Raw genomic sequence first — 24,037 nt, forward strand, 5'->3', positions numbered from 1 at the left:
AAATTATTTAAAAAATCCACTTTTTGCAGCAATTTTGCGCAAAATTTGTTGACCCCCACAAAAAAAATCATTTTAGCCCTCAAATGCCCCCTCTCCCCACAAAATCATGAACTGGGTAGAAATTGGGCAGAGTTGCCCTGTGAATCTTCTTTTTAGCCTGGTAAACACCTTGATTTTGGTGGAGCCCAAATTTGCCTACTGAACACCAAGTTTCACCTTGATTTTGGGCTCAAATATTGTAAAATTGAAAATGTTCTCACATTGGTAGAACCTAGCCAACATTATGCCCAACAGGAATTTTGTAACCTCTGCCCCTCTTACAACTGACCCTCCGATATGATATACTACTGATAAACATTTTTAATGGGTTTAGTTTGAAATTAATTACTATGGTTTCTGTCTCAAATCTATAGCCCAAAGTGGCAAAAACGTGTAAAACCCTTCATGCCATGATTCATGATTGGTACAATCAGTTTCCAGCGATTATGGACAAAACTGCTACACCAAAATGCAAACCATCAAATCTGACTAAATTTAACATGATCCAATGTTGTATTTTAAAGGCAGCTTTTCAATAAACATCACTAAACTGCTGGGAACCATCATTTTAATATTGACTGCTCAGTGGGCAAGTGCAATAGCTGCCCTGTGAATATTTGGCAATTACACACAGTATATTGAACTCATCTACACATGGCAGCTATTGCACTTACCCACTTCTGGCACTGAACAGTCGATATAGCCTGTAGGTTAAACGGTTTCATAGATAACTAACATTATATCGTTATGAAGTTGGCAGAGGGCCTAATCCGGATTTGTCTGTTAAGTTCATGCAGAGGGCAGCATATCAATTTTTTGAATGGTGATCAGCGTTTACCATACCATGCTGCACCATTAGCTAACTGTGTTTGCTACCCTCTTTCGCTTACTTATCACGCTGAACATCATTAACTAATTGATATGCTGCCATTTTTAGCGAAAGTGCTTGATCCCTTGTTCAAAATAATTCATTTGCAACACAAATTGATAAAAAACACAAATCCTGATTCGGCCGTCTGCCAAATTCTTAACGATATAGTTTGGCTAATAATACTATATGATCAGCTAGGAATAGATGGTCTCATAACATTGTGGATTATAGAAGAGTACACACACAGCTGAGAACAGCACCTAAGTGAACTGTGCTTTGCGTACTGCAAGACTGGTGCATGCTTTTATGAATACGTTGAGACTTTATTGACATGCGCTGTAACAAAAACCGAATAATTCCGCCTATTATGACCTGATCGCATCGTAACATTATCCAAGTACACTCAAATTAATTTCACTTCAAATACGAAATTCCCTGTGCAGATAGTTTAATCGCCATTACCAAATTTATAATCTATATAGAGTTACGACAATCATACACACAACAAACATAAAACAGCACACAATTGACACACAGTTTAAAAAGACATGTTCATATAGCTCAGAAACATTGACAACAAATCCCCAATTAAACCAAACATGCATTAAAGGTGCGTGGGCCAAATGTAACATTTTATGTATTTTACCTTGTATAGAGGCCCATCACCCAAACATTCTTATTTCAAGTTTTTTTTTTTAAATTGCTCTAGCAGTTTGAATTCTAGTAGCAAAAATGTGTATCACATCCCTCTCCCCACCCCCCCCACCCCAAAAAACACCCCAGTACACAACTTTCAGGGTCATAAACACCAAACTACCATAATTTTGATTATACCGACTAGACTAAACATATATTAGGCCCAACATTTCACATGAGATAAAAAAATATATAAGCTTTCTCTTGATACCAAAATCTGCATTTTGATGGGGGTACAGTGGGAAGGGGACGAGGCTATCAATCAGGCCACGCACCTTTAAGGCAAGATTTGTTATCATATTATTCGTTTCTCTACAGGTAGAAATGTGCTATTCCAGTTGAAATCCCTACACCCCCTATGGAAGACAAACCTTAATCGCCCACACAGTGAGTGTGAATTTCAAATAGGGTTACCTGAAATGGGTGAATCCATTTGAAATCTACATCCCTGTGTGGAAGATTAAGGTCATGTCTTCTACATGGGGGTGTATGGATTTCAACTTGAATATCCAAGTCAAATTCATGTACCATGATCTTACAATTACTACCACAGAGGGAGTCCCTCTATTAGGGTGCACGCCAAAAGTTCAATTACATCTTATTTTTAATTATATTATATTTTATTGCAAATTTCACCCCTACCTTAAAATTAAAATTGTTATCTTTTTCTTAAAATTCTCACCAAAATGTTACCTTAAGGCCTAAAAAAATTGTTTGATTGGCGTGACATAAAAAAAAATTAAGGTTTTACTTTTTAAGCTGTAAATTTCATTTTGATAAAGTCTTTGGAACTTTTTTTCTTCTTTTCTAAAAAATTTATTTTTTATTTTTTTGCAAAAAAGAAAGAAAAAGAGTCAGGGTCGGGCCTACTTTTTAGGATCGGACGGTTACGCCAATCAAACAAGGCCTAATTAACAATTTTTACTTAACAATTTTTTAAAATAATTCTTTTGGTTGCCCATCCCCCAGAAAACTACTCATGCTCCCTTACATCATATGATATAGACATATACTAACACAATTTAAAAGGTATTACCACCGAAATCTTACTGTCCACTCTATTTAGTCAATAGATAAAAGTTCATTAAATGCGGATTGAAGAAGTATTGTCAAATAAAAAACCCTCCCCATTGCAGGGTAATTTTTTTTGACCAAGAGTATAACTGAATCTTCTTTCAATCAAACACAAAGGGCAAGATAAGACAACTACAAAATGCATAAAAGTGTAGCTCAAGTCATTCTAAAAGGAGGGAAGACAGGGGAAAGAACACAATGTATAATAGACATCATATTATTTTTGGCAAACTTTCACTTTAATGGCTTCAAAACCTTACTAGCACAACTCAGCATGCCCCTTATGTCATGATCCAGCTTCTGTTATCAACTTTGTTGTTGCATCCAGCCTGGTTAAAAACCAGCCATACTATAATTTAATTTATATAAAAGATGCAACATTTTGCAAAGGCATGTTGGATTGTGCTAGCCCTACTCTAGGGCTTTTTGACCATGGCAATCCATAAAAAAACACTATGAATGCTCCCTCCTTTTTTCAGATGGGAGTGGTCATTGGATTTATAGTGGTTCTTGGAGTATAGCATGTTAACAGGCCCTATAGTGGGGTTAAATTGTGTTTTCTCCCCTTGCTCCCATTTCGATAATGCTACACCACTGCATTTTTACCGACTATCACAAACTAGATTTACCCAAATTAGTAAGGCAAGGTTACAGTTGATAAATTAATGAGCAATTTTACAGCATTTAAATATATGTATACAATGTGGGTAACAATGTGGCTAATACAACTACATTTTAAAGCAAACAATTTTGAAGCCTATCTGTTAAATAACCATACATCAAGATTTTGTGTCATTTGAAGATACTTGTTACTAAATAAACACCTCAAATAAAGAAAGTATAAAATATTAGCGTAATATAGACAAAATAGATTTATATAGATACATATAATAGATATAGTGCAAATTATACATATATTGATTCTAATATACAAAATACTGACTCTCTATTAAACATGATAACTTTAAAAGTTAGTTTAAGGTGATGCATAAAAAATCCCCACTTTTTGTCAACTTCTGAAGTACATGCTTTGTGGAAATTGATATGATGCAATGGGCTATTCCAGTTGAAATCCTTATACCCCGATGGAAGACAGGACCTTAATCTCCCACACAGGGGGTGTAGACTTCAAATGGAGTGCACCCAGTCAGGTAACCGCATTTGAAATGTACACTTCCAGTGTGAATTTATGGTAATGTCCATACAACCACCTATGGAAGACATGCCCTTAATCTCCCACACAGGGAGTGTAAATTTCAAATGGAGTCACCCATTCAGGTAACCCCATTTGAAATTTACACTCCCTGTGTGAACTTATGGTCATGTCCATACAACCACCTATGGAAGACATGACCTTAATCTCCCCCAGAGCGGGTGAAGATTTCAAATGGATTCACCCATTCAGGTAGTCCCATTTGAAATTCACACTCCCTGTGTGAAAGATAATGGTCATGGCTTCCATAGGGGGTGTATGGAAGTCAACTGGAATAGCCCAATGCATGTGTTACTTTTCATTATATGTCTGTCTATTACAAGTTGTGTTCATACGGTCGGACATAAGTCACTTATTCCCAGTAATAAGTCACTTATTATCAGTAATAAGTGACTTATTACCTATTAACAGTAATAAGTGACTTATTACCAGTAATAAGTGACTTATGCCCGACCATGTGAACACAGCCACAGTAATACAAATGATATCATGTTGTCCAGTCCCCTTTATGCATCACCATAAACTTAATACAAAAATACTTTATAATACCCTTATCAAGAGTGCATACATACTATAACATAAGCAATTACCTACATAATGTCAGCATTTCTGCACACATCCATTTCCATGTTTTCCAACATACACTTTTCAAGGGGGTCAAGGTATGTCAATGATATTCGCATTTGTGTAGCTAATGTATTTCCAACCCTATAGGTAGGCGCACTTTTACAAAAAAAAACAACAACAACAACAACTAAGGTGTGACATGAAACCTTTTTGTCTTATCCCATAGATATTTTATATGTTCAAGAGCCTTAAGGTAGAATCATCGGCTACGGTGTCATGCACAGATTTGGTTTAAAATGATACAGGATGTGTAGTTGGGTGAGAAAAACTTGCCTGCCAAATTTTAATTTTTGCCAACAAAGCATTTTTGAGTTATGCCATTTTTTATCAGTAGGAAACCCCATTGACTTTGTACATAAAGTGGTTTTGACACAAAGCCTCGTTCACTAAAATTGGTAAAAGTTTGAAAATGGATACTATGTTTACATATTATTTTTTCTCCTTTCTATCCCCTTTATAGAACTGCTTTTTGGATCTTTTTATTACAAAAATGTTATCAAATAATATTAATGACTTTTTTCCTATATATTGGCCAGTAATAAAGGGGATATTTGAAGGTAATGTTAGTACTTGCTCAAATTTTCTTAATTTAATCTAGAAACACTGAATGACCCAATTTCATAATTATTGTCTGAGCTAACCATAGGGCCAATTTTAACAAACAAGGTGTCATATGAAAGGTTATTAAATTTAGAAACTTTTCTCGCCAGCTTTTTTTAATAAAGTGTTTCTATTTTAAGTTATGGGTGTTTCTAGATTTCCCTAATTTAAAAATAAAAAAATCATTTTTCTCAAAAAATAAACACTTTATCAAAAAAATCTGGCGAGAGAATTTAGATATTAGGCTTATTAACCACCTCACAAACTATGGAAACCATATCACATTCCCTCTAGGCTAGCAATAATTATTTGTAGGAAAAATTAGGGAATTTTCAAAAAATCAAGAAAAACACAAGAAATGTTTAAAATTTCATGAAACATTAAAAATAAGTGGAGTAAAGTCTTATCTTAAATTGGTTATATATTTGATATGGATACATAATTCTGATTTGATATAGTGGCTATTTTCCTGCATGGGCCTATTATCCGATGATCCTACCTTAATTAGTTCTTTATTGAACCAATAGGGGTTCTAAAGACCATTATAGAACCTTTAATGGGTCTTTGAAGAACCTTTCCTAAAGGTTCTCCCTGGAGGACAGCCAAAGAACCTTATTTTCTTAACTTGAGTGTGCCTGTCATGGACATAACACCATAAGATGCAAAATAATACTTGGCAGGATAAAGTATAAATGTCCAGGCAGCTTTTTGTCCCAATTTCTGAAAATGTGTGTTTGAAGAAGGTGATTTTAATACAATGTCAAAAGTATCAGTGGGAAAACTACATTAAAAAGGTACAAACAGCAAATTTTGTTACTCCGCTGTGTGCAGAAACCATGACAATGAGTTACTAACTGTGCAATAAATCTGTGAAAAAATAGATATTTTGTTAATAGCAACAGCACCAACTTCTCAACTAGAAAACAATATGTTTGGAAGTTCTGGTTTTCAGAAGACACTTGGATATAACACACCAAAGCTTTGCACAACGCTCAACTTCAAATAAAAGTTAAGTTCACCCATATCCCCAAACATCCTATCCCTATATCACTTACTTCAACACCTATTATCACAAGCACCACAAATGCAAGTATTTGCACTTTCTTGATTTGCATAATCTTTTACAAACAAAATCAACGATGAAACCAGAACTTAACCAAAGAAATACTAGTAATTAGAACAAAAATAGCCCAAATTATGTCACATATCCACATTTTAAAGACAACCATTCAAGCTGACATTCTTTGGCATGTGGTTATGATCTTCCCCTACCTCCTAGCCAAGCCTGGAAATAAGCGGGCGCAGGGAGCAAATTTGCCCTCGTAAAGCCACCTGGTTCTTGTAAAATTCACATGAACCAGGAGCAAATTATTTTAGAAAATTACTTGTGGTTCCAGTTTTGCACTTGATGCAGTAGTGCTGGAATGCTAAACTGTATATGCAGAAAAGGATTTACTATTTGAAAATTGCTCCTTTTTCTTCAAATATTGCTCCTGGTGCTTGTAAAATTCCAGTGAACCACAAGCAATGTTCAAAAACAAATTGCTCCTGGTTCCAGTCTACTTATTTCCAGGCTAGCCTATTTATTTCATCTACATGGTAAAATAAGTATCTATATCAACATAAACTTTGGTAAAACTCTTGTCCAATTATATTTTGAACTTCAGATACACAAGGTAACTTTCACACATTTTTCTTGCATCAAAGATTTACTGCATATAAGATTTTTAAGACTTAGCACATAGCTTAAATTGATCCCTTAAGTGGGCAATCGACCACAGGTGTACCAACAAGTTCCCCCCTGGCTCGAAATAGACAAAACTGACAAAAAGCTATAATTTACACCTTCCTTTGGCCCAATTTTAGGCCACAAGTGTCGTAATATTGGCACATTTTAACATTAAATGTTAAATTTCTGTGTGCATTTGTTCCATTAAAGTCAATTGAGTACCGAACAGTGGGACGATTTAGAAATGTTACCTCCTCTGGCTCAGTGGCCTCTACTTTCGATACAATGTTTCGCTTGCCTCTTTAAACTGTTGTTACTGATCTTGGTAGCCACATAGTTGTCACATCTTAAAGAGGAAGCCCCGCTAGAGCAGTTCTTCTGAGTGAACCAAACCTGCCCGGTTATCAAATTAATCAGTGACAATATTATCTCTGGATTTGACAGGTGTTAATCGATGCAATAACATTAAAACATCTGTCAAATTCAGAGATAACCTTGTCACTGATTAATTTGATAACCAGGCAGGTTTGGTTCACCCCAGAAGAACTAGCACCTGTCAAGGGAACACCGAGACACTTTTAAGTCGTAAATATGAAGTTCAATTATAACCAATAAATAGCTACATATTAATACTAATATATAAATAGATTTAAACATCTCACCACACAACACTGATAACAGCCAGTGAATTAATCCACTGACCATTCAAGAATCGAACCTGTGACCTTTGATTTACCGAAGTTTCAGATTCTAAAATTTTCTATGATTACAAATACATGATTTGCCCCAATTGAACTGTTGCAGTTGAAATCCATACAACCCAGAAGTAAGACATGATCTTAATCTCTCACACAATGAGTGTGAATTTCAAATGGAGTTACCCGAATGGGTAACTTCATTTGAAATCTACACCCCCTGTGTGGGAGCATAAGAACACATCTTTCATAGGGGGTGTATGTTTTTCGACTGGAACAGTCCATTTTGCTTCTACATTATTATAGAAATATCCAAAATTCACTCAAATTCAAATTTCTTTCTGCACACCATGAAACCCTAAGCAGTTCCTTCCTTTGGAGGGGTCACCAGCTCTCTGATGCCACATTGGAAAAAATTCCCATGTGAACTTATACCGTCATATAATTATTGTCTCATTAATGAATAATTATTTGACTCACTATTTTGCCCTTTGACAATGGTGTACATTCAAATTAATAAAATAGTAATAAAATATAGAAATATCAGACCATTTGGCAACTCCAAAAGATCTGCAGAGGTTTCAGTGAGTGGAGAAAGAAATTTGAACAGGTACCATTTTACAAATTCAATTTTTGTAAACATATTTGATAGAGAAGTACCAATTTTTCAAAGAACATAAGGTATTTTATATAAAAGTGCTATCAAGGTATACCAAATGGCAAATGGCTATATTTGGGTTCAAACTCTTATCAAATATATAACTCTCCTAGTTATATGGTTCTATGGTATGGTATATGCTCGTAATTTTGGTGTCAAATTTGTATCCTTTTGAAATACTGAGCCACAATACAGCTCAAAGTTGAAACAAATTACTGGGCAACTATGGTTGATTCACTTGGCAGAAAATGTAACATTGTGACAAGGATGATGAAATAGAGCCATTTGCTAGGAACTCCAACAGGTTATCTATGTTCAATGGGCTTATCCATTTAAAATCTATACACCCGCTATGGAAGACATGACCTTAATCTTACAAACACGGGATGTGGATTTCAAATGGAGTCAACCATTCAGGTAACCCCTATTTGATGATTGTGCAGACAGAGTGGAACCTACTATCACTAATATCCATAGAAGAACCCAAGGCTTTCAAAAGCCAGCTCAAGCAGTATTTCAACTAGCACACTAAATAACACACACACATGTCACCGGTTCATCTTTCCCCACCAGGGGTGTTGAACTGTACTATTGAGATTGATTAAGTGCATGTCTTCCATGGGGGTGTATGGATTTCAGCTGGAATAACTCATTTGGAAAATAACACTGAAATATTTGCCTGACACAGTAATAAATAGAAAGCCATGCAGAATTAGTTTAAAACAACCTATATACTAGAAATACCCTGTTATGTGTTTCCTGTTCCTAGTCTTCAAAAAATATGATAGAATTTCATTTTTCCAAATTGAGCATTGAAAGATTTCATTCCAGATAATATAAGCGATCAGTGAAGACATCTTACACTTCCCACATGCATTTCTTGCATTTCAATCTTCTCTACTGATTTGCTATCTAGTGCAACATGCAGGGTTCGATTTACTTTGAAAAACTTGCATAGCAATTTTTAGCAAAAATATTATTTAGGTGATGTTCTTATCATATTAGCATATGTTTACATTGTAAAATATTGCTACATAAGCTGATATTTGTGTAGCAGGTTGTCCAAAATGTGGGAGCATTTTGCTCCACAACACAAGTTAAATTGAACCCTGACAACATGGGTCGATAGTTCTTAAAAGTACCTCAATGAACAGAGCACATTCAGATCTTGAAAATTATGTTTAATTCTTGAATATCGACCCATATTAAGGGGTCTATTCTCTATTACGAATCGAAGGGAACCTGTACTGAAGTACTAGGAGTGTCATTTGATTAACTGAGGTGATGTATCACCTTGCAAAGGATTCTGGGAAGTGTAAAATATGTTCTCTGATAAGCGATATCGGCATTAAATTCCAAATGCATTGTGGGATGGTTTAGCACATTTTTGGAAAAATTTCTTTTTGCGATTACTAAATTTTTTTTAGGAATATGACTAAAATTCCCATACTGGGAAAGCAAAATCTCCCACAAAATGACAAATTCCTATAAAAGAAATTCCTTGATTTTTCCATGTCTGTAATCCCATGTCTACTTTTTGTAACTAGTATACTAAAGATACATGAAACCTTTCAATGCTCAATTTGAAACTGCCAAATCCAAGTTATTTATATTTTGAATCATATTTCTTCAGCACGTCCAACAGCATTAAAACTTCCTCACGGCTAAGATTCTCCAAATGAAGTTTGCCTTCGTCCAAATTTCGTCTGTCCCCTTCGTTCCCTTCATCCTCCATGACATGTCGTTTGTCCCCTTCATCCTCCTTGACATGTCGTCTGTCCCCTTCATTCCCTTCATCCTCCTTGTGATATCGTCTTTGTTCGTCTTTCATCTTCTCCATGTCTGCATCCTTCTTATAACTTGATACTGCATCACGCACCTTCTCATACTCTTCTTGGAGCTCTATTTCTCTTAATTTCTCTTCAAACTCGCGACTCTCCATCTTCAACAGATACCTCAGCAACGCCATCTTCTCGCCGTTTGTCAAACTCAGTATGTCGTCATTGGCGACGTGTCCATCAAAAGCACCCGTGTCGATCTCTCCATCCTCAAAGTTGTGCTCGATATTAGGAGGTATATTCGCACCTTTGGCTAGGTCTTCCGGATCCACGTTGATCTCTTCGTCATCGGCTTGTTCGTCGTTCCAGACGTCTTTGATGGTTTCTTGGTCAGCCGGACCCGTCAACTCTGGATTGATCGCTGGATTATCGTCTTCAGGCTCATCTGGTTTTCCTTTGGAGCCCTTCTCTGGACCGGTGCCATAGAACGTAAATCCCCATTTCACCAGAACGGCTGCTTTAGTGAGACGTGGGACTAATTCTAAGAACTCGCCCTCATCATCATCCTCATCGTCATCCTTACTATCTCCTTCGTGGTTAAGAAAATCTTCAAGGACCTCTTCACTTGGCATATTGTTTGTCAATTCCAAGGTCCATTCCCCAGTGACCGTCTCCCCCCAGTTATGTACCGTCATGAAAGGCCAGTCCTCTAAACCTTCATCCGTGTGGTCTTTGGGTCGTGTGGAGAGGAGCTGCGAGGGTGTTCCAGATGGCGAGATGAGTCGTATGCTGACGTCGCCTCGACGAGGAGCCTCAAAACTGATGCTTGCTATGGTGTGTTCAAGTTTGGCAATGTGTGAGCATTTGATTTTCATGGTTGCATTCCTCGACTCACCCATAGGGACTTTGCTGTGGAAAGGGAAAAAATGTATTGCACAGTAAATTAGTGAAATTCAGTCTTAGGAATTCAAACTGTTATTCTGTTACCCCCATAGGCGAACTGGGGGTAAAGCAACATCCAAGTCTCTTCTCTTTGCTTGAAATAGAGGGACAAAAGTTGTCACCTTCAAAAGGGTGAAACTGATATAATACCAGATTCCTATTGCGGCCGCTTGCACAGGCAGGTAGACTGTCTTGTACTGTACAGTACCAGTGTTGTACCAGTACTGTAGCACTGATGGTGTGTCCTGTGCAGGATCAGTATTGGTACTGTGTAGGTACTGTTTGTGTACCAGTCAGGTATCTTGACAATGTGTACCTGTGCAACTGCAGACTGACAAGTGGCGCTGCCATGGGGGGGGAATTAGGGAGAAAATGCCCCCCAGTCAGAACTCTTGCCCTCCTGTAAAAACCCATAATTACAACAATTTCACCTTTTATGTAATTTTATGAAAAATTGGTTGATTTTGCCCCCCCTGAAATTCACTTTGCCCCCTCAATGTCCCCCGGAAAAAATTCCTGGCGCCGCCACTGAGACTGACCCTACAATGCCAACTGTGGTCAAGGGCTATAATGCATTCTTACACGATTTTGGCATGATAAAGTAGATTGAAAATTTCACCTGCTATAGGTTTTTCATTTATATGTTTTAATGTCATTATACAGGTGTCTACTCCTTGCAAAGATGCAAACAAGATTTAAGATAAATAGCGCCATCAGTGTTCAACTTTGCTTAAAAATAAATACAGTTCTACATCAAACAACCATGATAACTTGCTGGATATAAATCTTCTAACTTCAATAATGCAAATTATTCACTAACTATGGATAAACCTTTTCAAGGTTGATCAGTTGTGACATATTTCTTTTATACTAGTCAACAAATTACAGACTGGAGGTATTTTTTACGCTGCTAGTGTGCAGAGTACTTTATTTAGAGGTTAATAACTGCGCATCGGTTATTTGGAGGGCATTGTGAAAAATCTAAACAATTTGCCTTTGGAACCGAGGCTCGGGATATTTTGAGCTCCAAAGCAAAATGTTTAGATTTTTTTACAATGCCCAACATAGTACCAACACAAAGTGATTAACCTCATTCATAACCGTCACTTTCATCTCTTTACAAAATAACACACAATTTTCCTAAAAAATAAAAAAAATTTACATTTTGCCTTTCCAAAAATCTATCAGGCTAAATCAGGACGACCAATAACAGAAGTGCGAATCACAATCTGTACAAATATGGTAGCGCCCAATCCAAATAAGGCGGGCAGTGCTCTCACAATTTGTTCAACACACAACACAGTGCGTGCGGACTGCGGAGGTTACTAATATTTACACTGACGATGCGTAAGTCCACTGTCGAATATTAGTAACCGCATTCATCGATTGCGTTTTGGCAAATAAATACAAATGATTGGATCGCATGTATCGCGTATATCAATGTGATGCGATCAAGCAAAATCAGTCGGAACTCGGGAATATTGATTTTGAGATATAGCCAAACATAGGAAATATTTCTCTTTGTTTACTGTTGTTTTGGAAACTCTTTAATTGCTCATATCTTTGGAACTGGTTGTTCAATTTTAATAGGGTTTTCTGAAAAATGCAGGCTCTTTGTAATGCTTTTTACTATCCTATAAGAAACTGAAAATTTACTATTTCCTGAATTCCGACTGAATTTGCTTGATCGCATCACTAATAAGGTTATGAATAAAGCAGCAATTTCTTTGAGATATAGCCAAACATAGGAAATATTTCTCTTTGTTTACTGTTGTTTTGGAAACTCTTTAATTGCTCATATCTTTGGAACTGGTTGTTCAATTTTAATAGGGTTTTCTGAAAAATGCAGGCTCTTTGTAATGCTTTTTACTATCCTATAAGAAACTGAAAATTTACTATTTCCTGAATTCCGACTGAATTTGCTTGATCGCATCACTAATAAGGTTATGAATAAAGCAGCAATTTCTTTTATACTTACATATTAAACTTCTTCATTGGTACTTCACATGTCAGTTGTTCCGATACCATCTCCCATGTCAGAGCTAGTTCCACCATCTTTCCAGCGTCTAGTACGCCAAACCCAAACATGGGATTGACATGGAAACCGGCCCCATTGATATGCCAGCCATCTTGCTCCACGTTTGGAATCATAGCTCCCTCTGCGACGATGTGTTGAACATCTCGCCATGTTAACTCCGGACTGATGTACGAGGATACAAGAGAAAAAGTACATTAGGCGATGACAAAAACAACCCTATTCTACGGTCGGGTTGGACGGATGGTCCTTTCAAGTAGGGTGTTCAGTTGGCATTCATTTGTACCGGAACATTTTTCAGGTCGGTTGGGCACATATTTCACCATTCAACTCTTTTACTAATCATCCTACAGATATGTGACCATTGACTTTTTTGTTCCTAATAATTGGAGGAAGAATTTCAGGTATTGCACAGAATTTGATTTTTGTAACTTACTAGCAGGGGCGATGCTGGAGGGGGGATGGGGGTGTCATCAATACACAATTTTGTCGGCAAAAATTGACTGTTGTCGTCAAAACCATATGATTGTCTGCAAATGTATTCAAAGCTATGTGATTGTCGGCAAATTGCATGAGTCATATAGAAGGCTGTCATTTCGTAATACAAATAGACCTATTGTGAATTAAATGGTCGAAATTTTTTTTTACTCCTACCCCCCCTTTTTTTTAGATTCTTGAGCGCCGTCCTGGCTAAAAAAAATTTGGGTCAACAATTCACAAAATATTTCCGTCGGCAAAACATGCTGAACACCCCCGAATCATATTGGTCTAGCGACGCCCCTGCTTACTAGGCCATCATCTTCAGGAAAATTGGCAGCATGATTCATTTGATCTGTGTAGATTTGATTTCAGTTCAAAAAACAAAATGAACATGAAAGTCCTACATGAGGTGCTTTCATGACGTAAGGCCCTGGACTATACCACTAGAAAACAAATCTTATGGTCTCCCAAGGACCCCTGATTTAGGAATGACTTCAAAACCCAAAAGCCAGTCGACCGTCACACACCGGCAGAACCGGGTTTGAGGCACTGGCAGAACCGGGTGACACACCGGCAGAACCAGGTTTGAAGCCATCCCTTACTACCTGATAGACTTACTCGACCGTCACACACCGGCAGAACCGGGTTTGAGGCACCGGCAGAACCGGGTTTGACACACCGGCAGAACCGGGTTTGAAGCCATCCTTACTACCTGATAGACTTACTTGGCTTGTAGAATAAGAGCCATAACGCCCGATGCCAGTGGTGCCGAGGCGGATGTGCCCACAAAACGTTCTGTACACTTGTGATGGAGATCAGTGGTCACCTACAGGGAAGAATACATGAAATGTTGGTTTAGCATAAGCACTCAGAACCCTACTGACCATCCTCTATTGTCAGACCCGTAACCAGGATTTATTTTTTGGGGGTCTGATTTTGGGACAAGGGGGCGGATTTTGAAAAAGTGGACTTTTTTTCCAAATTTTGGACCTTTTTTGACCAAAAAGGCATAAAAGCTCACTAAGCTCACAAATGGACCTTTTTTCAAAATGTTGACCTTTTCGGACTAGGGGGCGGATTTTGAAAAAGTGGATTTGCCCCCAAATTTTGGACCTTTTTGACCAAAAGGCATAAAACCCCAATATTTTCGCCGCTGCTCACAAATCGGACTTTTGGGTCAAAAAGGGACTTTTGGGGCAATTGGGATTTTGGTGGGGCATCTTCCCCCAGCCTGTCTATTGTTATGGATAGTAGTGCTATTAGTCAATCGATACATGTTGAAATTGACACAATTCAGAGATACACCTTTTTGCTTTAAAGTTAATTTTCTTGGTCAAATAAAAAACAATTTAATTTTTTTCAGTAATGTCAGATAAAAACACAGTGCTTGGATATACCTTTCAATTTGAATACCAGCAGCAGAAATAACTGATATTTCTATTGATCATCCATCTATGGGTATATTATTCACAAGTTGATTTCGAAAAGATTGGCAGTCGCAAGTGAAAAATGATGCAATCAAAACCGAAATTCTGACCAAACTATGATATATAGCCCAGTATGTCGTGCTTTAGAAAGTTGGGAAATAAGCTAACAAAATTTTAAAAAGGAGAGGGAAGGGGAGTGGAGGGAAGTTGAAGTCATCCATTCCGGTAGCATGCGCGTATTTGGGGGGGGCTTTGGGGGCGCCAGCCCCCCCGGGGTCAAAGTAGGGGGCGGCAAAAACGAAGGGACGGCGGAAGAAGAAGGGCGGCAAAAACAAGGGGGGGGGACAAAACGAATTAGCAAACGAAAAAGGGCGCAAAAATTGAAAAAGCATAAAAAAAATTGAAAAAAGGTTGCTTTTAGGGCGCTAGCACCTAAAACGACCGTGAAAAAATTTTGGTCAACCTTTTCGGGCTGTTAAGGAAGGGGCGGCAAAATTGTTTCTTCTTCAGCCCCCCGGGGTTGGGGCGGCCACGGTACGCCACTGGGTAGACCCATTTCAAATTCACACTTCCTATGTGGAAGATTAAGACATGTCTTCCATAGGGGGCGTATGGATTTCAACTAGAATAGCCCATGAGCTTTCTGGTTGACTAGAATAATTCAATCACAATTTGAACTTTCTTCCGGATGATAAGAGTACACACAGAGCATTTCAGTATGTTAAAAACTACACAAATAAAACTGCGGTCCAAGTTATACAGGTGTCCAAAAAATTAGCATCCTGTGATACTAAAATGGTAAAAAAAAAGACTTTTTGGCCACCCTGTATCTTACATACAGGGTTTACTTTAACGCACAAAACACGCATATTTACGCGTTCAGGCACGTTGCGGACCCCTTCAAATCCAAAGTCCTACAGCCCAACGCGTACAAAAATCATGAAAATGTACGCGTTCAAATATTGCAAAATTTGAATAGAGAAACACCCGATATTGTGCTTTTATTTTTCGACTTTTGGCATTTTAATAGGACCTACTCCCGATATGCAGGGCCCGTCACATTTTCTCAGCATCGATCCATGCATGTTTTAGTGATTTTGAGTCTCAAGACTTGTATAGTTTCAATTTCGCAAATTGAGTTCGGGTCCTTTTTTCTGTTTAAATGATGCATCAAATGGCTTCAATTGGACTTTAATGTTGCAAAATTTTTCCTCTTGGGGGGAACACCCCCCCCCAGACACCCCATACATAGTTGATAAACAAATGACCACTTTCACTTCTGTTTTTGACATTTGCCAATTTATGTTTAACACAATTTATAGGCATACCATAATATTAAAAACGTGCCCCCAATACGCTCCATGGACTACTCATTTCACACATTGTAAGCTTTTTAAAACCCAAAATACAGTCATAGTGCAAATTGGTCCACCAAATCGCTGGAATTAGGTCTTCATTTTGCAAAAGTTTCTTACTTCTCAAGGGACATTTTAATATTTTCTTCTAAAATTGCCCCCTCTCCTGACTGGTCTATATTATAAGAATACCCCTTAGGCAATGTTTTGGACCCCTTCAGAGGAAAAATTCACAGTTGAAATGGTCCAAAAAATTTGAAAATACCCCTTCAGCAAAAAAGAAAACCCTGCTTACATACCACAAGGTTCAATGTTCCATCTCTGCCCCTCATAGTATTGTCTGTACTTCTCTTCTTTCGGTCATAGTGAGGCCCTCCTGATATCACCACCCCCATAGTTGATGGGCAAGACTCCATAAAATATGCCGAGAGACCTTCATCGTTGATAGCACCGATCGATATAGAACGGATGTTGCTCACATATCCATCGCCAGAGCAGTCGTCTTTTACTCCGCCATTTCCAGATGCCCAGACAAAGATGGAGCCTTTTCCGCCACGACCCTGTTGGTTGAAATAATAGGGCCGGTAAAGTAACATTTTTGTTGTTGTTGTTGTAAATAATTAACAAATCAACCGTCGTTGGGCAGGAAAAACCTCCTATGTGTCATTGACCCCTGAACATGTTTAAAGCAAAACCTCCTATGTAACCTGTTGGCCATTTTGTTTTAAACATGTTCAGGGGCCACAAGCACATATAGGATGCTTTGCCTGCCCAACTATGATACTCAAAATCTACAATTATTCATTGTAATACTATTATCAGATCTGATATACTGATGGGGCTATTCTGTTTGAAATCCATACACCCCCTATGGAAATCATAACCTGAATCTCCCAAACAAGGGGTGTATCTTACAAATGGATTCACCCATTCAGGTAGTTCTACACTCCCTGTGTGGAAGATTAAGGTCATGTCTTCCATAGGGGGTGTATGGATTTAAACTGGAATAGCCAATTGCATGGCTACATGTAGTAATATGCATAGATGTGATTACGATGTTGATAACGCCCTTGTTTCTTAACCATTGAGGTATCGGATATTTCGACTGCTCAGTGCCAGAAGTGGGTAAGTGCAATAGCTGCCCTGTGAACATTGGGCAATTTACACACAGTATATTGTACTCATCTACACATGGTAGCTACACAGGGCAGCTATTGCACTTTCCCACTTCTGGCACTGAGCAGTTGATTTTTTTAGGGATAAACACTGATCAGAGACGATATCTTACACTTCCCATAATGCATTTCTTCCATTTCAATTTTCTGAACTGATTTGCTATCTAGTGCAACATGGGTCGATAGTGCAAAAAGTACCTCAATGAACAGAGCACATCCAGAGCTTGCAAATTGTTTAGTTTGACTATCGCCCCATGTTTAGCCAGTATATTCTCAACATGAAAACAATTGGAACCTGTACAAAGTAATGGGAGTATCAATATAGGATTCTGAGAAGGGTAACATATCTTCTTTAGTACATATGTGACATGATCAAGGGGAATGAGTCACATGTCGGCCCTGGTCGAAAATGAGTTTTACACATGTTTCTAAAGAGGACATTTAGAGCTTTCAGAAACTGAAAACCCCATGTTGATATGACTTTTCTTTGTGAAGTTACATCAATTTATCAATCGCTGAAAACAATATAAAACAAAAGAATTGTAACACTTTCTTTACCAATATCTCAAAATCAATATTAGCGACATCCGACTCATTTCACTTGATCGTGTCACATATGCCTTCCTCGAGTCAGTAAAGTAAAAGCAAATTTGGTGATTTTCTCAAAACATGCTCATTGTTGAAGGAATCTGTTATGCTAGCTGGATTACTTGTGTCATTTTGTCTCTACTTTTATATGCTCCTGATCATTACGTTTTTACAGACTATATGAGCAATGAAACCACAGAATCCAGTCGGGGACCTCTTGCATACTAGGCAGATGCTCCAAATATCACTATTTCTCACCTCTTTCACTCCTGTCTCCAACGCTGCAGCAGTGAGTGGGTGTGGTCCTCTGAAGTTATCTCCATCATCTGGTGGTCCCCAACAACAACTGTATACGTCTATGTGCTGGTTATTGAATGTCAGTGCTGACGCTTCCATTGCATCCGTTACAGGACCGTCAAGGACTCGCATACCTGCAACATGAAAGATTGTTTTTATTTATCAGTTGTTTATTGACATAATTATTTCCTCTTACTTAACAAAAAGAAAAGAAATGTATTACAATTAACATTCTACCAGCGTCCGATACTTGCATCATAAGCCACACCCACATCATACTGTTGTTACATGTCACACACTAGTACTTCCAATATTTACATAAGCCACACCCACACCACACAGTTGTTACATGTAACACCCTTACCTCCGACACTTGCATCATAAGCCACACCCACACCACACTGTTGTTACATGTTATACATTCTTACCTCCGATACTTGCATCATAAGCCACATCCACACCACACTGTTGCTACATGTAATACATTCTTACCTCTGATACTTGCATCATAAGCCACATCCACACCACACTGTTGTTACATGTTATACATGCTTACCTCCAATACTTGCATCATAAGCCACATCCACACCACACTGTTGTTACATGTTATACATTCTTACCTCCGATACTTGCATCATAAGCCACATCCACACCACACTGTTGTTACATGTAATACACTCTTACCTCCAATACTTGCATCATAAGCCACACCCACACCACACTGTTGTTACATGTTATACATTCTTACCTCCAATACTTGCATCATAAGCCACATCCACACCACACTGTTGTTACATGTAATACACTCTTACCTCCAATACTTGCATCATAAGCCACACCCACACCACACTGTTGTTACATGTTATACATTCTTACCTCCGATACTTGCATCATAAGCCACATCCACACCACACTGTTGTTACATGTAATACACTCTTACCTCCAATACTTGCATCATAAGCCACACCCACACCACACTGTTGCTACATGTAATACATTCTTACCTCCAATACTTGCATCATAAGCCACACCCACACCACACTGTTGTTACATGTTATACATTCTTACCTCCGATACTTGCATCATAAGCCACATCCACACCACACTGTTGCTACATGCAATACATTCTTACCTCCGACACTTGCATCATAAGCCACACCCACACCACACTGTTGTTACATGTTATACATTCTTACCTCCGACACTTGCATCATAAGCCACATCCACACCACACTGTTGTTACATGTAATACATTCTTACCTCCAATACTTGCATCATAAGCCACACCCACACCACACTGTTGCTACATGCAATACATTCTTACCTCCGACACTTGCATCATAAGCCACACCCACACCACACTGTTGCTACATGCAATACATTCTTACCTCCGATACTTGCATCATAAGCCACACCCACACCACACTGTTGTTACATGTTATACATTCTTACCTCCGATACTTGCATCATAAGCCACACCCACACCACACTGTTGTTACATGTTATACATTCTTACCTCCAATACTTGCATCATAAGCCACACCCACACCACACTGTTGTTACATGTTATACATTCTTACCTCCGATACTTGCATCATAAGCCACACCCACACCACACTGTTGTTACATGTTATACATTCTTACCTCCAATACTTGCATCATAAGCCACATCCACACCACTGTTGTTACATGTTATACATTCTTACCTCCGATACTTGCATCATAAGCCACACCCACACCACACTGTTGTTACATGTTATACATTCTTACCTCCAATACTTGCATCATAAGCCACACCCACACCACACTGTTGTTACATGTTATACATTCTTACCTCCGATACTTGCATCATAAGCCACACCCACACCACACTGTTGTTACATGTTATACATTCTTACCTCCAATACTTGCATCATAAGCCACATCCACACCACACTGTTGTTACATGTAATACACTCTTACCTCCAATACTTGCATCATAAGCCACACCCACACCACACTGTTGCTACATGTAATACATTCTTACCTCCAATACTTGCATCATAAGCCACACCCACACCACACTGTTGTTACATGTTATACATTCTTACCTCCGATACTTGCATCATAAGCCACATCCACACCACACTGTTGCTACATGCAATACATTCTTACCTCCGACACTTGCATCATAAGCCACACCCACACCACACTGTTGTTACATGTTATACATTCTTACCTCCGACACTTGCATCATAAGCCACATCCACACCACACTGTTGTTACATGTAATACATTCTTACCTCCAATACTTGCATCATAAGCCACACCCACACCACACTGTTGTTACATGTTATACATTCTTACCTCCAATACTTGCATCATAAGCCACACCCACACCACACTGTTGTTACATGTTATACATTCTTACCTCCGATACTTGCATCATAAGCCACACCCACACCACACTGTTGTTACATGTTATACATTCTTACCTCCAATACTTGCATCATAAGCCACATCCACACCACTGTTGTTACATGTTATACATTCTTACCTCCGATACTTGCATCATAAGCCACACCCACACCACACTGTTGTTACATGTTATACATTCTTACCTCCAATACTTGCATCATAAGCCACACCCACACCACACTGTTGTTACATGTTATACATTCTTACCTCCGATACTTGCATCATAAGCCACACCCACACCACACTGTTGTTACATGTTATACATTCTTACCTCCAATACTTGCATCATAAGCCACATCCACACCACACTGTTGTTACATGTAATACACTCTTACCTCCAATACTTGCATCATAAGCCACACCCACACCACACTGTTGCTACATGTAATACATTCTTACCTCCAATACTTGCATCATAAGCCACACCCACACCACACTGTTGTTACATGTTATACATTCTTACCTCCGATACTTGCATCATAAGCCACATCCACACCACACTGTTGCTACATGCAATACATTCTTACCTCCGACACTTGCATCATAAGCCACACCCACACCACACTGTTGTTACATGTTATACATTCTTACCTCCGACACTTGCATCATAAGCCACATCCACACCACACTGTTGTTACATGTAATACATTCTTACCTCCAATACTTGCATCATAAGCCACACCCACACCACACTGTTGCTACATGCAATACATTCTTACCTCCGACACTTGCATCATAAGCCACACCCACACCACACTGTTGCTACATGCAATACATTCTTACCTCCGATACTTGCATCATAAGCCACACCCACACCACACTGTTGTTACATGTTATACATTCTTACCTCTGATACTTGCATCATAAGCCACATCCACACCACACTGTTGTTACATGTTATACATGCTTACCTCCAATACTTGCATCATAAGCCACATCCACACCACACTGTTGTTACATGTTATACATTCTTACCTCCGATACTTGCATCATAAGCCACACCCACACCACACTGTTGTTACATGTTATACATTCTTACCTCCAATACTTGCATCATAAGCCACATCCACACCACACTGTTGTTACATGTAATACACTCTTACCTCCAAGACTTGCATCATAAGCCACACCCACACCACACTGTTGCTACATGTAATACATTCTTACCTCCAATACTTGCATCATAAGCCACACCCACACCACACTGTTGTTACATGTTATACATTCTTACCTCCGATACTTGCATCATAAGCCACATCCACACCACACTGTTGCTACATGCAATACATTCTTACCTCCGACACTTGCATCATAAGCCACACCCACACCACACTGTTGTTACATGTTATACATTCTTACCTCCGACACTTGCATCATAAGCCACATCCACACCACACTGTTGTTACATGTAATACATTCTTACCTCCAATACTTGCATCATAAGCCACACCCACACCACACTGTTGCTACATGCAATACATTCTTACCTCCGACACTTGCATCATAAGCCACACCCACACCACACTGTTGCTACATGCAATACATTCTTACCTCCGATACTTGCATCATAAGCCACACCCACACCACACTGTTGTTACATGTTATACATTCTTACCTCCGATACTTGCATCATAAGCCACACCCACACCACACTGTTGTTACATGTTATACATTCTTACCTCCAATACTTGCATCATAAGCCACACCCACACCACACTGTTGTTACATGTTATACATTCTTACCTCCGATACTTGCATCATAAGCCACACCCACACCACACTGTTGTTACATGTTATACATTCTTACCTCCAATACTTGCATCATAAGCCACATCCACACCACACTGTTGTTACATGTTATACATTCTTACCTCCGATACTTGCATCATAAGCCACACCCACACCACACTGTTGTTACATGTTATACATTCTTACCTCCAATACTTGCATCATAAGCCACACCCACACCACACTGTTGTTACATGTTATACATTCTTACCTCCGATACTTGCATCATAAGCCACACCCACACCACACTGTTGTTACATGTTATACATTCTTACCTCCAATACTTGCATCATAAGCCACATCCACACCACACTGTTGTTACATGTAATACATTCTTACCTCCGATACTTGCATCATAAGCCACATCCACACCACACTGTTGTTACATGTAATACATTCTTACCTCCGATACTTGCATCATAAGCCACATCCACACCACACTGTTGCTACATGTTATACATTCTTACCTCCGATACTTGCATCATAAGCCACATCCACACCACACTGTTGCTACATGTAATACATTCTTACCTCCGATACTTGCATCATAAGCCACACCCACACCACACTGTTGTTACATGTAATACATTCTTACCTCCGATACTTGCATCATAAGCCACATCCACACCACACTGTTGCTACATGTAATACATTCTTACCTCCGATACTTGCATCATAAGCCACACCCACACCACACTGTTGCTACATGTAATACATTCTTACCTCCGATACTTGCATCATAAGCCACATCCACACCACACTGTTGCTACATGTAATACATTCTTACCTCCGATACTTGCATCATAAGCCACATCCACACCACACTGTTGCTACATGTTATACATTCTTACCTCCGATACTTGCATCATAAGCCACATCCACACCACACTGTTGCTACATGTTATACATTCTTACCTCCGATACTTGCATCATAAGCCACACCCACACCACACTGTTGTTACATGTAATACATTCTTACCTCCGATACTTGCATCATAAGCCACATCCACACCACACTGTTGCTACATGTTATACATTCTTACCTCCGATACTTGCATCATAAGCCACATCCACACCACACTGTTGTTACATGTAACACTCTTACCTCCAATACTTGCATCATAAGCCACATCCACACCACACTGTTGCTACATGTAATACATTCTTACCTCCGATACTTGCATCATAAGCCACATCCACACCACACTGTTGTTACATGTAATACATTCTTACCTCCGATACTTGCATCATAAGCCACATCCACACCACACTGTTGCTACATGTAATACATTCTTACCTCAGATACTTGCATCATAAGCCACACCCACACCACACTGTTGTTACATGTTATACATTCTTACCTCCAATACTTGCATCATAAGCCACACCCACACCACACTGTTGCTACATGTAATACATTCTTACCTCCGATACTTGCATCATAAGCCACACCCACACCACACTGTTGCTACATGTAATACATTCTTACCTCCAATACTTGCATCATAAGCCA

General features: G+C 38.8%; 1 protein-coding gene and 1 long non-coding RNA gene across 2 annotated transcripts in view; both read right to left on the reverse strand.

The window, feature by feature from the left end:
* Positions 1-1,341: 1,341 nt before the first annotated feature.
* On the reverse strand, positions 1,342-6,851 carry LOC140141058 (uncharacterized). The gene is made up of 2 exons (XR_011857346.1): positions 5,620-6,851; positions 1,342-4,707 (listed from the first exon to the last, which is right to left on the reverse strand). It is a non-coding gene; the product is annotated as an uncharacterized lncRNA (long non-coding RNA).
* The window catches only part of LOC140140451 (PC3-like endoprotease variant B), a 45,452-nt gene continuing 28,266 nt past the window's right edge, over positions 6,852-24,037 (reverse strand). Inside the window, exons 10-14 of the mRNA XM_072162211.1 lie at positions 18,241-18,413; positions 16,519-16,779; positions 14,163-14,263; positions 12,901-13,122; positions 6,852-10,889 (exon numbers count right to left, since the gene is read on the reverse strand). Coding sequence (XP_072018312.1) covers positions 9,806-10,889; positions 12,901-13,122; positions 14,163-14,263; positions 16,519-16,779; positions 18,241-18,413 — 1,841 coding nt within the window. The 3' untranslated portion in view covers positions 6,852-9,805. The remainder of the gene's footprint in view (positions 10,890-12,900; positions 13,123-14,162; positions 14,264-16,518; positions 16,780-18,240; positions 18,414-24,037) is intronic.

This window comes from Amphiura filiformis, chromosome 19 (assembly GCF_039555335.1).
Source record: "Amphiura filiformis chromosome 19, Afil_fr2py, whole genome shotgun sequence".
Lineage (NCBI taxonomy): Eukaryota > Metazoa > Echinodermata > Ophiuroidea > Amphilepidida > Amphiuridae > Amphiura > Amphiura filiformis.